Raw genomic sequence first — 14,810 nt, 5'->3', positions numbered from 1 at the left:
TAAAAAAAACATAGTTAATAATTTAAAAGAATTTGGAAAGGAGAAAACACGCGAGGAAGGCGAGAGTGGAAGAGAAACGCGCGCGTAAAGCCTAGTTGGAAGTTGGAGAGGTGACGCCTGCCTGATCATGAAGCGAAAAACAAAACTAAAAAAAGATAAAAAGATAAGGTAAAGAAAAACGAAGAAAAATCCATTTCATAATTTTGTAAAATTGAGTCGTCTTTGTTTGTATTAGCTGAAAGTCTGAGACAGATCTAACCGCCCAGCCCGAGGACCGAGGCGGCCTACACTCTCTCTCTCTCTCTCTCTCTCTCTCTCTCTCTCTCTCTCTCTCTATATATAAATAAACCCACACACCCTCTTCATTTGTTTGTCTTAGCGTCCCGTCCAATTTCCAATTTCTGAGTTTCACACGTACGCACCAAAATGGAGAAAGCGTTCAACAGGCAACGAGTTCTGCTCGACCACCTTCGACCTTCTTCCTCTTCTCTTCATGGCACCGACTCTTCTTCTCTCTCCGTAAGCCTCTCTTTCTTCTTCTTACTCATTTGATTGAAATATTTTAAAGATTTGCTTTCAGTCGCTTTGAATAACAAACATCCGATCTCGATTGAACCTGAGCTCAATTCAATATCTCAAAGGCTGAAAAGCAATTGCTTTCTCTCTTTCACTGGTTGTTTCAATTTTGTATGTTTGGTCTCAATTCCTCTTTTTTTAATGAGTATTGTGTATTGGGTGTATTGGGTATCAGGCATCGGCGTGTGTGGCTGGGGATAGCGCTGCATATGCAAGGACAAATGTCTTTGGAGATGATGTGGTCATCGTAGCGTAAGTTGTTTCGTTTTGCAAATGATGCTTCTCAGTTCATTTCAATTTTGTGTATTTACATCAAGCCTTTGATATTTGTTAATTGTGCTTTTATAGGAAAGTTTGAGTTTAAAAATATATAAATAATTTTGGTGTCTTGCAGTGCTTATCGGACTCCAATTTGCAAGGCTAAACGTGGGGGCTTCAAAGATACTCATGCTGATGATCTTCTTGCACCTGTTTTGAAGGTTGGTTATACAAGCTTCGTAATTTTCGCTTTGCTTTGGTTATAGTGAAGTTTGGTGGAAAGAATTTCAAAAGCTTTTTATTTGCTTGTTTATATACTATCTCATAAACTATTTGTATCTTCAACTGATAAAAATAACTATTTGGTTCTCACTGAAACGATGATTGCCTTGCCATAGGCGGTTATAGAGAAATCCAATCTCAACCCAAGTGAGGTTGGAGATATTGTTGTGGGTACGGTGTTAGCTCCAGGATCTCAAAGAGCCAGTGAATGCAGGATGGCTGCCTTTTATGCTGGCTTCCCTGGTATGTACCCTTCTAGAAAATTTAATGATCCTTGAGTATGTCATGGTTTGTTATTCATCCACATGATGGCTGTAATGTGCAGAAACTGTGCCAATTAGAACTGTGAACAGACAATGTTCATCTGGGCTTCAGGCAGTTGCTGATGTAGCTGCATCTATAAGAGCAGGATTTTATGATATTGGTCAGTGTTTGTCGATGTTTTTTTTTTTTTCAAATTGTCTCAGAACTAGTTCACTTCAGACAAGTATCCTTAGCTTTAATTTCCCTTTTTCTCGGATTATTTCATACAGGAATTGGAGCTGGGTTGGAATCCATGACCGCAAATCCAATGGCATGGGAAGGATCAGTTAATCCTAAAGTACACATTCTTCTTGCACTTGTTTTTCTTTTAGAAACATATTTTCTTGCAGAAATGCTATTTTTGACAGGGTTCTAAGAGTCTACTGAAAATTTGCACTGTGGTCAGGTGAAGATCTTTGAACAGGCCCAGAATTGCCTTCTTCCTATGGGAGTCACCTCAGAAAATGTTGCGCATCGCTTTGGTGTTTCTAGGCAGGAGCAAGATCAAGCTGCTGTAAGTTGGATAAATCTGTCAGTCTGGTATTAAATTGTACTCTGGTTTGTCTGTGTTAGTGATTTTGTTAATTATATGCTGTTAGGTCGACTCTCATAGGAAGGCAGCTGCTGCTACTGCCACTGGTAAATTTAAAGATGAAATCATCCCTGTGGCGACCAAGGTAATATAAAATTTGATTGCAGATTTGGCAGATAATGTTTGCATGCACGTGCGCAAGGGCACGCCTGATCTTTTATGTATTACTGATTTCATTGAATTAAAATAGATTGTTGACCCTAAATCTGGTGAGGAGAAACCTGTTACAATCTCTGTTGATGATGGGATTCGGAACACAACATTGGCAGACCTGGCAAAGTTGAAGCCTGTGTTTAAGAAAGATGGGAGCACCACTGCTGGTATGTTTTTACTGATGATGCATCATTTCCTTTTCTAAAATACAGTATCGCATTATTGAATCCATTTCATTTCATATTCGGTGCATCCGTTTAGGTAACTCTAGTCAAGTTAGTGATGGTGCTGGAGCTGTTCTCTTGATGAAGAGAAGTATTGCTGAGCGAAAAGGATTGCCAATTCTTGGTGTATTCAGGTATGCAATTCCTTGATGTCGTGCATCTATTTGACAGGAGGGAATTGAGTTTGCCATGGCAGGCTACAGATTTGTCGATTCCAATATTCCCTTGGTTTTTCAACATGTATGCTAAGAAGTCTTATCTTGGTAGGCCTCAGTATCCAGAAACTTGTCCATACCTCTGATGAACACCTTGGGGTTCATTTGTTTATTGCTATCAGCATGCTTTATAAACTTGCTTCCTAATATCTACTCCAAAGCTTTGAACCATGATGTTCAGACAATCAATTTTTCTTTGGTATACTATATTACTTGGGTCTTTGTACTTGTGCAATAGAATAAGTTTCTTTCACTTTAAGCAAATCAAAAGGATCTATGGACCAAAAAAAGAAAGCCGATGATCAAAAGGATCGTAGCATTTCGGGGTTTCCCTATTGACATGGGATCTACAATTCCTCTGTACTTACGACCTTGTAGTGTGGTATCATAGTTGGCAAAGAGAATGAAGTTTTCTCAATATTTTCCTCGATGTTATCATCTGTTTTAATGTGTTGCCTCCCAGGCTAATCTGAAATATCTGACAAGAGTGTTTGAATGTTATAAATATTGCCCTCTTCTTCATTGTGCAGGAGTTTCTCTGCTGTTGGTGTGGATCCAGCCATCATGGGTGTTGGTCCAGCTGTTGCTATTCCAGCTGCAGTCAAGGCTGCTGGTTTAGAGCTTGATGATATTGATCTTTTTGAGATAAATGAGGTATTAAATTGCAATTAAGTTTCTACGTATGATTTTAGGCCCTGTGAATATAAAATGACATAGAAAATGCTCAACTGTGCAGGCTTTTGCATCCCAATATGTATATTGCCGTAACAAGTTGGGACTTGATCCAGAAAAGATCAATGTGAATGGAGGTGCACTTGCCATTGGGCATCCACTTGGTGCAACAGGTATTATATTTTCTACTTAGCATTGACTGTACTACTCTGTTTTTTGGTGTGTATTGAAACCTCATTTGATTGTTGCAGGTGCACGTGCGGTTGCCACTTTATTGCATGAGATGAAGCGTCGTGGGAGGGACTGCCGCTTTGGAGTGATCTCTATGTGCATAGGTAAACCTTTATTTCCCCCCTCTTGTGTGCACGCAAACATTGATACTGCCCATTGAAAATGTTGATAATGGATCTTATATGGAAAATGCAGGCACAGGGATGGGGGCAGCAGCTGTTTTTGAAAGGGGGGACAGCACTGACGAACTCTGCAATGCTCGGAAAGTCGAATCCCCCAATCATTTATCCAAGGATGCTAGGTAGAAGGACTTACCCATTGCATTCGTATCAATAATGTATGATTGAGAGTCCTGAGACTGAAAATCATAGTGAAGCAATGCGATAAGATTGCTTAATCTCTCTACATTGGGTAGTTGAATCCCCAGATCCTTGTTCATCCTTGCAATACCTCTCAATAATATTTTGGTTAATCGAAAATCATAGCATGTATTTGGTGATCAGCAGTTTTGATCTCCAATGTTTGTATACCAGAATTATATTATACAATCCACTACACATAAATATTTAGTTGAACAGTACCTTTTTCGTTTGCCTGCTTGTTCAATCTTGATTGCTTTCATTGCTTCATATATTTTTTCGGTCATAGCTTTATATCTTAGGGACCTCAAAAAATGGGACTTCATGGACGAGATTACAGACACAAAGCAGTTACTTGTACGTCTTAGTTATCAATTCTGGACCATATTTTCTTTTTGATGCCTCCAATACCTCTTCACGTGCTATTGCTAATCTGCTATCTTCGTTCATTCTATTCTAACCATCCATTTACTTTCCCATAGCTCCCCTAGAGTTTTCTTAAATAAAAAAGAATAAAAATAAATAAATAAAGAATTTGTTCTCCTCGTCTGTGTCTTTTTATGTAAACGCACTAACACACGCTTACTCTAGTGGTATTCTCTTTCCAATATTAAAACAGCAAAATTCCGAATTCGAGTACACTGCCTGGTTACCAGTAAGTAATAAAAAACTATGATGATGGCAACATGAGCATAATTGTCACCTGCCTGGTAATCTAAAATGAATACTCCTCTCTATACTACACCCATGAGATTTTGAAAGCTGCTAATCTAATATCTATATCATTATCAATATTACCTAAATTTGCTGTAGTAAATGACTGGTAACTTCTCCTCTATGGTGACTCATCTTATTCATTTCCTTGTTTGCGGCTTTCTATAGAAAATTACTTATAAGCAAGGCCTGGCTACTCACTTATTTGCCTTTGACATGACGTATTAGAGTATGAATGATTTTAAAATGATCCATTAGGGGACCAATCAGATGATTTTAAAGTAATGGTTGTGTGGGATTTCAGTCATATCTACAGTCATTCTATATTGATAGAAGCCTCCATCAATTCATCAAAAATATTCTGCTGAACAAGCAAGTATCAATACATGAACAAGTAACTTATTCTCAGCAATTAAACTATTATTCGTTTTTTGTTTTGCCACTTTAATCTAATTAGTAAAAAGTTTAACTTAATATTGATTATAATTTTAGATAATCAGGATCATGAGAAGAGAGAAGAAACCTAGATTTCTTAACGGGTGTAGATTATCTGACTGATATCAATGAGGTTTAAGTTAACGCATGGAAGGCTTGCACACAAAACTGCTGTAAAGTTAATGCATTTGAGGCAAAACATTGGTTTCTTGCACAAAGACCCCAATTTGGTGGGAGCTGTAAAAGGTGAAGATAAACCCTAGGAAGACCACAGATGCAATTGACGATTTCACATGACAAGTTCATGTGTGTTTTTAAAAATCCATTCATTGACTGGTAGTAATATGACACTACCCAACCTTCACCTGTGCAGGGCATCCCAAGAACCACAAGTCGACTGCGTTATCTATCCAGTAATGAAAGCCTGCAGCCTTTATTCTATGCCGAACATGAAACCCCAAAAAATTAACTAAACAAGATAGACAGGTAAACTTGAGCTCTCTTATATGAAAATCTAATTATGCACATTGTTTCCACTTCAACAAATTCTTAATTTCTGCTATCACAACTTCAACGAGAAAAACGAAAATTGAATCACAGATTGCCATTGATTCCAAAAAGATACTGCTTGCAGTATTAAGACACTTTTCAGAAGATGGCCTGGGCAGTGAATCACAGCGCAAACTACGTGATCGAACACTTACAAATTGGGCATGAAGTTCTTCTACCGAGCCATGGATCAATGCACTGAGAATGAAGTGGGAGAAAGAGACAGGGAGAAAGGGGAGGGGGGAACCAACAAAAACAAAAGAGTAAGACATTTGATGGCTTCATTTGCAAGGAAAAAGCTAACCACACAAGAATGGGAGGCCCTACATCTTTGTGAAATCTGTGCAAGCAAGGAAGATGGCGAACTGTTTCTCCAATTGTTGGAGTTTCAAGACAAATTGCACAGGCTTCTTCTGAGGCATCACTCTGCAAACAAAGCAACCGAAAACAAAATTTTATAGCAGGTAAATAAGCGGATCTGATGGCTGGGTACATGGCCCACCACAAGAAGCACAAAAGCAAACAGGTTCTACTTCACCTACCTGTACTGCAGATTGTGGCAAATTATTAATTTGATGAACTGTTGCACCAGCATGCTGATGATTATTATCATCGAGCGCCAACAACATCTCATAGTCATTGCTGCAAGACATAAAGAGGCAAAAGGTAAAATGAATCTCAATTGAGATTTTGTGAAATAAAAAGAATAATATGCTTCGAGTGTGCAACCAAACCCCCAATATAATTAATCATGCCAGTCGCTCTTAATGAATGTATGAAGCCATTGGATAAAACAAGTATCATTTTTTCCTCTTAACAAGATACAGGCCCCAGATGAGAATAAGCAAGGCATAAACTGATAAATAGACTAAAATCTTACTCATTAAAATCCCTCTGAACTCGAAGCATGCGATTATCCAGTCCCACCTCACCAAGGTCGTCAAATGCTGCCTCTATAGCTTCTAATATATTAAGTCTCTGCATCAGAAAGCAGAAATCAGAATTATGATGAAAAAACTAAGGAAAACTTAGTCTTGACTGCAACTTGACAGAGACGTAATCTTTGATTAAATATTCAACTATATCTGGACATTAAAGTAGAATTCTAACTTCGCATATTGCCCCCTCTGAACTATGGAATTATTTCTAATGTCTTTCTTGAACTTTCAATTCTCATTTAGCAAACAGTATAAGGATGAGATTACACAAATAAATTGAATAATAATCTAATTCATCTTTGGTGTCACAACAACGAATGGACTAGCAATCTTAGACAAGAATTTGGTCCTGGATAAGTGAGGATAATAGGCCTACACGCAGGGGCGGGTCATGTAGGACTGAAAAAAATTCCTCCCTCTTCCTTTCCATCCCATATGCAATAAAGTTTGTTTCCTTCCAAAACATTTGTCAAATAAGTGACTTATACACGAAGACACCATCCAAGGTTCATGGAATTTTGTACACGTGCAAATAACAGAAATAAAAACCAAATGGCTTCCCTCCCTTAATTGTCTTATCTCCCTTATCTTTCTTATCTCCCTCTCTTTAATTTTTTTTTCATCTAAAAAACAACCAAAAAACCTTTATCAAACAGGCTCAAAGAAATAAAAGCGCGAGATACCATGTCTAGATCCATGTCCAAAGGAAATCGCATATTTCTTCCTCTAGTTGATACTCTAGGAGACTGGTTGCGAAAGCGAGTCCTTAACTGTGCCATTCTAGATGAGGTAGCAACTCGAGCCTGGGTTCCTCTCCTATTGGAATGGTTTTGAAAAGACTCTGGCCGTGATTGTCTATTCGAATGCAAGATTGTTGAGCCTCTCTAAATAACATAAGAAACAAAATAAGAATACACAATATTGCTAACAAATAACAAAAATCATACTCACTATATAGAGAAACAAGTGTCCATTTGCCAAGAAACAAAATCATTGCTTTTGACAAAAATTAATTTAACATCAATAAAGATCATGAGCATCAAAATATACATCTTCCTCGACCATGAGCATCAAAATATACAGCACACAGAATAACAATGCATTTAGTTTTATTTAATCATTGAGATCTCCTAATATGGCATTCATGAAACTCATCATCTTAAACAGACCTTCTAATTCTTCTGCAATATCTACACAAGTTGGCTTCTGGAACTAATGTCTGAGAAACACACGCAAAGATGGGGTTTATACTATGAAAGCTGTTAATAGGAGATGCATGCTTGATTCCAAATTGAAGGTGTCTCAGTGTTGGCACGTCATCTGAAGACTCTTGAGAAACATTACAAAGCATATGTGGAGGGAGACAGATTTTTTATTATATACCCGTAAAAGGATCCTAATATATGACAATATTTTGAGCCCAGGGAGAAATATGGTTAATTAATGCGACATGTTTAAAGGTTAGGAAAAATTTGTTGCTCATCTTTGTATCACTGTCAAACAATACAATTCCTATAATGTAAAAAATCTTAATTGTCCTTTGCACAGGGTTGCATGGGTCCCAAATGGGCACTTCATGCACAAATTCATGAACGGTTGAGATTGGTGAGTTTAGTAGGTGGTACCAAATTCAACCTGGTCACAATAATGAGCTAGCATGGAAAATTTGTGCAAAACTATGATACACCAGTTTGGAAGATACTCATTTTATGATTTATTCGGTGCTTACTGTTAGAGAGAAATATTAGGCTTTAAAGGAGTAAAAGACACTATAAAGATGGCAACCAGTTTGAATTGACGATTCAACTGTAAAGATGGCTTTTTGAGTAAAATATATGGTCCTAACTGACTTGAACTGACTGGTTTGACAACAAGCCTTTCATTCTAGGGCAAAAGCTATTTCCTATTTCTGGATATAGGCAAGTCACTTAAAAAGCCGAAATCAAGCTACAGCTCATGGTATATAATAGAAACCAATCTCTATAATCATCCATACTTCCCTGTAAAAAGTCCCCGAGCCGGACCAAAAGGAAAAAGAAAATATCATGGAACAGAAAAGATACACCATTTTATTTTTTCAATTCTAGGAACAGAGGCCTGAGCCTCTGCACAGCAGGATAATGAGCCATTCATGTCTCTGTGATAGGGTATCTCGTGTTCCATGACCATGCATCAAAATATCTAGAAATAATTATGTGTAAGTCACCAAAAGTGCATTTTTAATTTGCAAATCATGCTATCAACAGTTACAGAGAATAAAGAGGCTCACTCACACGATGTGATAAATTGTGACTTCCTCTAGAAGTATTTGAAGCATTCTCCTCCTGCTGCAGTGCCCACGCCAGATGTTCATCAATCTGCTACAATGAGAACAGATGTAAAACACTCAGTCAAGGAGAAGCATACAAATGTCCACTTGCACACATAAAGATCCTCTTTCTAAAGAGATTCTATTCGGAACTATTATATGTCCAAGGTTCCAGGTACATCCTTAACCCTTTCCCCTCTTATCAATACTACAGAATGTTCTTGTAAACTATGGCCAATACTATATAGAAAAATATGCACACACACATACAACACGGTTGCCTAAAATGCACTAACCTCGCCACCTCCACTGATAGGCACCTCATGATATAATTGCTCCTGGAGTTCACGAGCCAATATCTCATCTGCTTCTAGTTGTCTTGCCCTAGCATTGGAATCATCATTCATGGAATCAATACCTTGGGGCACAGAGTGCCCTGCAGCAGGTGATAAGTCCTCAACCTCAATAACTCGACTTGACATTCCCTGAAATTGAGGTCTCTGGATCCTAGATGATTTTGAATTTTCAGATGAACCAAGGAAAGCAATATCTGAGTCCCCGGACACCGATGTAGAGCATTCAGCATGATTTCCCAAACTTAATCCCTGTTTCCTCTGCCTTTTAGTAACTGTCTTTGCTGCATGACATGACCCAGGTATCCCGTCCAGCTCAGACACAAGTCCAGAAGCTTTTTGAGTTGCATTCAGTTCTTCTGCCACATCATCTTCAGTCCTTCGATTTCCTCGACTCCTGGTATCTCTCCTCTCTACTCTGCTTTGATATTGATTGACAAAGTTCCCAACACCATTAGTTCTCCTGGGAAGAGGCTCAGTGGAATCAGGCAAGAAATAATCTATTTGACTTGAACGATTACGTGTAGTTCTCCAGCCACCTAGTCCTTCAGAGCGTCCAGAAATATTGCCACTGACATCCCTTATTCCATTAGCTTCTTTATTATTATTCACAAGACCGCTGCAAAAAACATACCATGTCATAAGGTCTCAAGATAATGGTTATTAAAACAGACAATAGACATAAGCTGCTCAATAAACTCCATTGGAAACAAAAATCAAGCAGAAAAAAAAAATAGAAAGAAATTCTTCATGCTGTCAGATGGTGACACATCTTGTTATTTTTGTCAAAGACTTTATCCGGTTTATAAGATGAAAGCCCAAAAATCTGGAAGAGAAAAAAATATCATATCATACGGTTTGTCACATCAGGAAATGTTAGAAATATAACACACACACACACACACACACATATATATTATACATATATACATTAAAAGCCATGGAGAAGTTATTAAATTTCAAACGTGAGTGCAATTTTTATACAACCAAACCATAACACTCCAGTACCCATTTATGACAACCCTGTGTTACTCATTTCTCAACCTTATAAGAGAAGGTGGAAATATATTAATTTCAACGTTCCCGAATAGATTGTGAAGAAGTGCTTGCAAGGACATAAACCCCCTAGTTAGGAGAAAAAAACTACAGGAAACCATCATTTCAACTGTAACTTCTTCCTCCCAGGGCAGGGGGGAGGGCACTTAGGTGCTCTCACCAATACCAACAAAATAAAAGGCTAAGGTTATGAAGATCTCATAAACAAACCCCTCGTCATATCACTCGTATATAAGTAAATTGCAATCCAACAGTCAGCAACCCTCTAAATTCTTCAACCTTCTTGAAACCAGATATTGAAATGTAATTCTAACTTACTCGTTAAGAAAAGACATAACTAAAACATATATTTAAGAGCATCTAACCAAGAAAATACCATACTGAACAAATTACCTGCCTGATGTACGAATAATTCTTGCATTATTCGCCTTAGGTGTAGGAGAATGAATTATTACACCTTTCCCTTTCCCTTTCAGTCTTTCACTATTATTTCCTTCAGTAACTATGTCATTTATGTCTATGACATATGGTGAACCATTGGAATCTGCATTCCCTGTGTGACTTTGTTCAATATCCTTGGAACAATTGCTACGCTGTTCAGCTAACTGTTTAGTCCTTGTTGCTATATTATGGGGGGAAATACACCCATTTCGTACCAACCTTTTTTGGCCACTGACTCTTGGCTGCATAACAGAATGAAGAGGAACGGGCATTTGTTGCCCCATTTTATGTTCAGGATCAATGGACAGACCAACCCCCTTGTCAAGAGCCACAGCTAACCCAAAACCCTTTGTACTATCATCTATTTTTTCTTTCCCCTTGGGAGCATTTCTGGATCTCTCCGCATGACTTGAAATGCAATCTACAGAAGAACTGCCAATTGACGCAACTTGCCCTTTTCTTGTGTCTTCAGCAACATGATCTTCCAATTCAACATGTGGAAAAACCTTTTTCGTTAATTGGGTGTGACCATTGTGTTTGCTTAAATCAAAAAATTTAGCGTTTTCATGGCAAGCAGATGATTTAGAAGGAACTTTGATAGCCTTTCCTTCATCCATATTTTCAATTCCAGTAGAATATTTAGCTTCACGACTGGAGCTTTTGCCCACAGTTGCTCTCCGAAAGATGTGAGCATTATGGGAAGTAGATGAATTATCAACATTTGAGTTGCTGCAACTCTTAATATCAAGATTGCTAAGATTTCTCGGAGGATGTATAACAATTCTTCTATTATGCCCATTTTCACTGACGAACCTTCCCCTGACCTTCGGTCCATTCACATAGTTTTCATCCACAACATCTGGATTACTCAAGTCACAAGCTAATGGTGAATTACAGACTTTACCAACAGATTCCCTGCCAGTAATGTGTCTGGAAGCTAATCTCTCAGGCGTGTCAGGTACATCCACTACCTGATCGATGTCCATGTCCTCCATAATCTGCATTAATTTCATAAAAGAGTACAAAACTAAATCATTCAGCACCAGCTACTCACATTTAGTCAATATATATATATATATATATATATATATATATAAACCCTCAATAATAAGAAAATTCTAGCTATGAAAAAAATTGTTGCAAAAAAAATAGTTTGTAGCTTATATACTTCTTTTTTTTTTTTTGGTGAAGAAACGAAATTTATTGAAGCAAAGGCAAAAACACAGAAGCGGATAGGCATCCACAAGCCAACCAAACAACACAAAAACAAAAAGAAACAGCACCAACGCCTCCCAAACTAACAGGGAAAAGCAAACCCCAAACAACCAAAAACAACACACACCAAAGCCCTTATTTAACCGCAGCTGCCATATCCCTCATAATTGTGGAGTAAGAGTAGTCTTTAAAATCTTTTGTAACAGATGCCCAAAGAGCTGCCCAGAACTTAACTCTGTCCCAAAGCTCACTCACTCTGTCCCAAAGCTTATATACATAATAGGAAGTGCGCATAAATAAAAATGTTACTAAAAGCAATAGAAAATAAAGGTTTCAGTTGATACCGCTTGCTTGCAGATACTCATCTGTGAGCAAAACATGATTTGAGCACCTAATAAAGCATAAGTCAAAAATATCTTTTTCTCTTTCATTTTCTTTTTTATAACTATTACTGAATTGAGAACTGCCATTTTTATGCCAAGTTTAGCAACACAGTGTGGACTCTTGTCTCTGTATAAAGTACACTACAAGATCCAGAAGTGAATAATGGACACATTATTGGAGGGAGTTGTTTGAAAGGACTCAGAGAACTGATACTAAAATTGTAGAGAAGTGACACATGGTATAAAAATACTGAAGAATTCCATAAAAAGAAGACATCAAGAGGTAATAGACATAGAACAACATGGGCGCAAAAGATTGTGTGGCAGAATTGACAGGTATCAAAGATGGAAATAGAAACTACATACTCCCGTTAACAGAGGACAATACGAAGTTTGAAAATGCTCACCTTCCTTTTCCATGCAAATGGAAGGGTCGGTTGTTGAATACGAATTGTCCAACGTGAGGGCACCCCTGTATTGGGGGCAGGCCCCAGTGAACTTTATGGTTCAGATTTAAAAGGGCCCTTCCATTTGGTACTGCAAATGGAGAGGAGCTGAAGATCCATTAAATTCAATATCTTTGTAAAAATTGGGAGAGGGCACTCTGAAGTATGAACTTGAAAATTCAAAGGGGTTAAATCAAAGTTAATTTTTATTCACAAGGAAATGAAGAATAATTCAGTGACCCAGCTTGAAATATTACATGGTCATCATCAGTCCGACCTTCCCAAGGAATGGGGTTTAATAAATACGAGAGTTCTACCTCCCAGATCCTACAAGCCCAAAGGGTCTGGCGTGAAACCCCAAAACAGATATTGAATTCCATTAAAGATCTCAAGGAGTGATCAGATACAACATGTATAAGGAATAACTATATTTTTTATCTTGTATTAAATAAAGGATCCAAGAGAAAAAAATCTACTTTCTCCATGGAAATACTTAATTCATGGTAATACCAGTTTCACAGAAATCATCAAGAGGTAACACTCAAAATTCAACCTTTATGTTAAAGATAAAGTGATGTGCATTCCACCACATATAATTCATTCCTAAATAACAAAATTCATAACAGATGATAATGAATATCAAAATAAATGGCAAATATATATATATATATATATTTCATGACACTAGAAATTACAAATTATAATCAAACTTGATACATAAACAGATACTAATGCAGATAAAATAAATAAATTTTATAAAATTAATCTATAAACATTGAACATTCAGAAGTAAAAATTGATATACGCTTCCATTATCGCCAGTCACCCAAAAAAACCAAAAAACAAGGACCTTCGTAGAAAAATTTGAATTAAACAATTACAATAAAACACATAATACCAAATTTAACGACAAGGTTTAAAATTTTTAATGAAAAAAAGTGCAATCAGATGGCAAAGAACCTCGATGGGAATGTATGAGAAAGTAGGAATGAATCAGAAGGAAAGAAACGTAAAATTTTGAATTTCAAAGCAAAACTTAAACCGAAACAATTATTTAAAAAAAAAAAAAATTAAATAAAATAACCTGACGTTATCGTTATCCTTGTAGTTGTGGTGGATTCAAATCCAAAAGAGAAAGCCCCAGAATTTGAAGAGAAGGAAGAGGAAGATGATCTCATGCACCGGTCTCCAAATCTGTCTCTGTTGAAAGATGAAGCCACCACCCATCAACCCCTCTTCCCTCAGTGGCGGAAATGGGTCGGGTCAGTTTAGGGTTTCTCATAATTTGTGGGTCGAGCTGCCGCACTTTTTGAGAGGCTGAGGCCCACCCTAATCAGCCCCCAACGTCCAACCCATGAAAAAAGAAAATTATAAAAATATAAAAAATAAAAAAATTAACAGTTTATTTTCTGAAAAGGAAAAGAGAGACTTCAATGATGGGTTTTGGGTTTTGAGTGTGTGTAATGATGGGTTTTGGGTGTGTTTATAAAGTGTTTTGGATGTTGGATTTTTTTATAATTTCAGCCCTCATTTTGGGTGTTTTAGTGAAACTCCCTTAAAATTAACTGAGCACACTTTATTACTAAATTATTTATTAAATTACTAATTTACCCTAATATAAAATGACCAAAAAGAATACATTGAATTGTGAAACAAATGTAATTTTAATAAATACCACTTACTCACCATATTCAACCAAGCAAAAACCTTACAAAGATAGCAAATTAGCAATAACAATGGGGTGTTAGTATAATGCGAAGAGGTGTTTGAGGCATCAAAAGGAAAATATGGTCTAGAATTGATAACTAAGTGTTCATTAGGTTTTGAACACTGCGATGCCCCTGGCCACTAGCAGGCTGTACGATGGCAGCTAGCGATTGGTTATTGGTGAAGGAAGTGAAGTGAGAGAGATCTGGGCCCTAAAGTGGGCTCTAAAGTTGCTCCCTAGTGAATTGTGATAGGCATGCCACTGCTAGTGATACTTTTATAGTAGAAAGAGGGGTGAGGTGAAGATTAAGCTTGTTAAAGTGTTGCGCCCTTGTATTCTTATCTTATAATCAAAGCCATTGTGCTCTAAAATAGAGGGATCTGGATTTAGATAGGTTTT

The 14,810-nt window shown here is 37.3% G+C and overlaps 2 protein-coding genes across 9 annotated transcripts; one reads left to right on the top strand and one right to left on the bottom strand.

Annotated features, from left to right (window-relative positions):
* The first annotated feature begins 205 nt into the window (after window positions 1-205).
* LOC103324319 (3-ketoacyl-CoA thiolase 2, peroxisomal) lies at window positions 206-4,098 on the top strand. The gene is made up of 14 exons (XM_008226363.2): window positions 206-519; window positions 752-828; window positions 971-1,055; window positions 1,233-1,359; window positions 1,442-1,540; window positions 1,650-1,717; window positions 1,826-1,933; window positions 2,019-2,096; window positions 2,202-2,331; window positions 2,426-2,522; window positions 3,134-3,257; window positions 3,340-3,448; window positions 3,527-3,610; window positions 3,702-4,098. The coding sequence occupies exons 1-14, from the start codon at window positions 427-429 to the stop codon at window positions 3,809-3,811; spliced, it is 1,389 nt and encodes a 462-aa protein (XP_008224585.1). The 5' UTR covers window positions 206-426; the 3' UTR covers window positions 3,812-4,098.
* Window positions 4,099-5,495: 1,397 nt separating this feature from the next.
* Window positions 5,496-13,963, bottom strand: LOC103324317 (RING/U-box superfamily protein). 8 transcript variants are annotated; one of them, XM_089046396.1, is made up of 10 exons: window positions 13,788-13,960; window positions 12,665-12,794; window positions 10,612-11,657; window positions 9,106-9,781; window positions 8,775-8,858; window positions 7,185-7,385; window positions 6,444-6,541; window positions 6,106-6,205; window positions 5,891-5,989; window positions 5,496-5,761 (listed from the first exon to the last, which is right to left on the bottom strand). In XM_089046396.1, the coding sequence occupies exons 3-10, from the start codon at window positions 11,652-11,654 to the stop codon at window positions 5,699-5,701; spliced, it is 2,364 nt and encodes a 787-aa protein (XP_088902522.1). In that variant the 5' UTR covers window positions 11,655-11,657; window positions 12,665-12,794; window positions 13,788-13,960; the 3' UTR covers window positions 5,496-5,698. The 8 variants fall into 8 exon arrangements, with proteins under 8 accessions (XP_088902522.1, XP_016647852.2, XP_088902521.1 ...); XM_016792366.2 differs by having other exon boundaries at window positions 8,775-8,861; window positions 13,788-13,928; XM_089046395.1 differs by having other exon boundaries at window positions 8,775-8,861; window positions 13,793-13,900.
* Window positions 13,964-14,810: the final 847 nt, after the last annotated feature.

Source organism: Prunus mume, linkage group LG2 (assembly GCF_029339155.1).
Source record: "Prunus mume cultivar Tortuosa linkage group LG2, ASM2933915v1, whole genome shotgun sequence".
In the NCBI taxonomy this organism is placed as follows: Eukaryota; Viridiplantae; Streptophyta; class Magnoliopsida; order Rosales; family Rosaceae; genus Prunus; species Prunus mume.
The sequence above is the reverse complement of the archived record's forward strand: the minus strand, read 5'-3'. Positions and strand labels throughout refer to the sequence as shown.